Here is a 1,402-nt window from a genome sequence, read left to right on the forward strand (position 1 = left end):
AATATGCTGCTGTTTTTGGGACATTTCAGTGCGGGTAGGCATGTGAGCAACATAGTCTGACATTGTTTTTCATGTAATCAGCTCCTACTTGTGTATTATATGACAATCTTGTACTGAATCCAGTGGCCACAGTCGATTTTCTACAACAAAAAAAGCAAATGAGTTTCTTATGTAGAGTATAATACACTATAAAAGATTTAATATAGCAAGAAATGAAAGAAGCCAAAATGATACCACAATCCCACTGTCAGTGTTTGCTCAAAAAGGTTCCAATGCCTCAGAGGCACCAAAATGGCACAACATGGAGAGTTACTGTTGTGCAGTGCACAAAAAGAGCTTTGCACAACTTCTGTCTACTGCACTAAAGGGCTTTAGCAAAGCCTCTTTTTTTCACATCAAAGCTGCTTTATTTTACAAATGTAACAATACACTGTTTTTCCCAACTGAACCTAAAATCATTTAGAGAAAATTATAAAATCAAAGCAAAAGGAAATTTAGAACTTTTCCTCGAAGAAATAATCGACCACAAAATCCCCTTGGCTCCTAATCAAATCTGAATTGTCCATTTTCTAATGAGGTATAAAATGTTCCTTTCATGTGTGTTTCTCTGCGCATAGCCGTTTCTTTCTTTGAAGGTTATACATCATTGATAACAAATAACAGCATCTGATCTTATTTTGGGCCCTGGCCGAAGTAAGTTATGGCTTTAAGACAGATTTTCCTCCCACCTGTGCTTTTTTTAAGATGCATCTGTGCAGAGAGATTGAAGAATCTGTTGCCATTTTAAGTGAATTATATATAATGTTCCCATTTTTGACGCCCGTAATGCCAATGATTACCGTGTTGACAAGCCTAGAATAACAAGTGTGAAGGCAAGGTTTTAGGCATTTGTTTAAATTGTTGCACCATGATAATTAGGCAGCATTTTTATGCAGTTTGACTGGGGTCTGGAGAGATGAATGGCCTGCAATGCTATCTATTCTCAGAGAGTCAAGTCCTTGGAACCACAGTTGTTCAATGCGGCTTAGATTAACACAAAACCTGAGGGTGGGATTTCTGGGCCTTCTCCACCTTTTATTTTCTTTAAAAGGAAACAATCAAATGTACAAGCCACGTTCCTCTTGTCATCTGGAATGCTTCCATTGCCTTAGTCTACACTGAACAATGTTTAACTTGTTAATTTCCTCCATTTATTTGTGTTTAGGTGGAAACTGAACGGCACAGAAATCAGCCCCAAATCTGGATCTCACTACAGCCTTTCTGGAGGCAACCTCAGAATCAGCCATCTGAACAAAGACCAAGATGCTGGAACGTATCAGTGCCTCGCCTCCAACTCTTTCGGGACCATCGTCAGCCGAGAGGCCAGTCTAACCTTTGCATGTGAGTCGTTGTCTCCCCAATC

The 1,402-nt window shown here is 39.4% G+C and overlaps 1 protein-coding gene across 1 annotated transcript in view; it reads left to right on the forward strand.

Moving 5' to 3' along the window:
- The window catches only part of cntn4 (contactin 4), a 167,582-nt gene that overhangs the window by 52,479 nt on the left and 113,701 nt on the right, over positions 1-1,402 (forward strand). Inside the window, exon 4 of the mRNA XM_032514281.1 lies at positions 1,205-1,380. Coding sequence (XP_032370172.1) covers positions 1,205-1,380 — 176 coding nt within the window. The remainder of the gene's footprint in view (positions 1-1,204; positions 1,381-1,402) is intronic.

This window comes from Etheostoma spectabile, chromosome 4 (assembly GCF_008692095.1).
Source record: "Etheostoma spectabile isolate EspeVRDwgs_2016 chromosome 4, UIUC_Espe_1.0, whole genome shotgun sequence".
In the NCBI taxonomy this organism is placed as follows: Eukaryota; Metazoa; Chordata; class Actinopteri; order Perciformes; family Percidae; genus Etheostoma; species Etheostoma spectabile.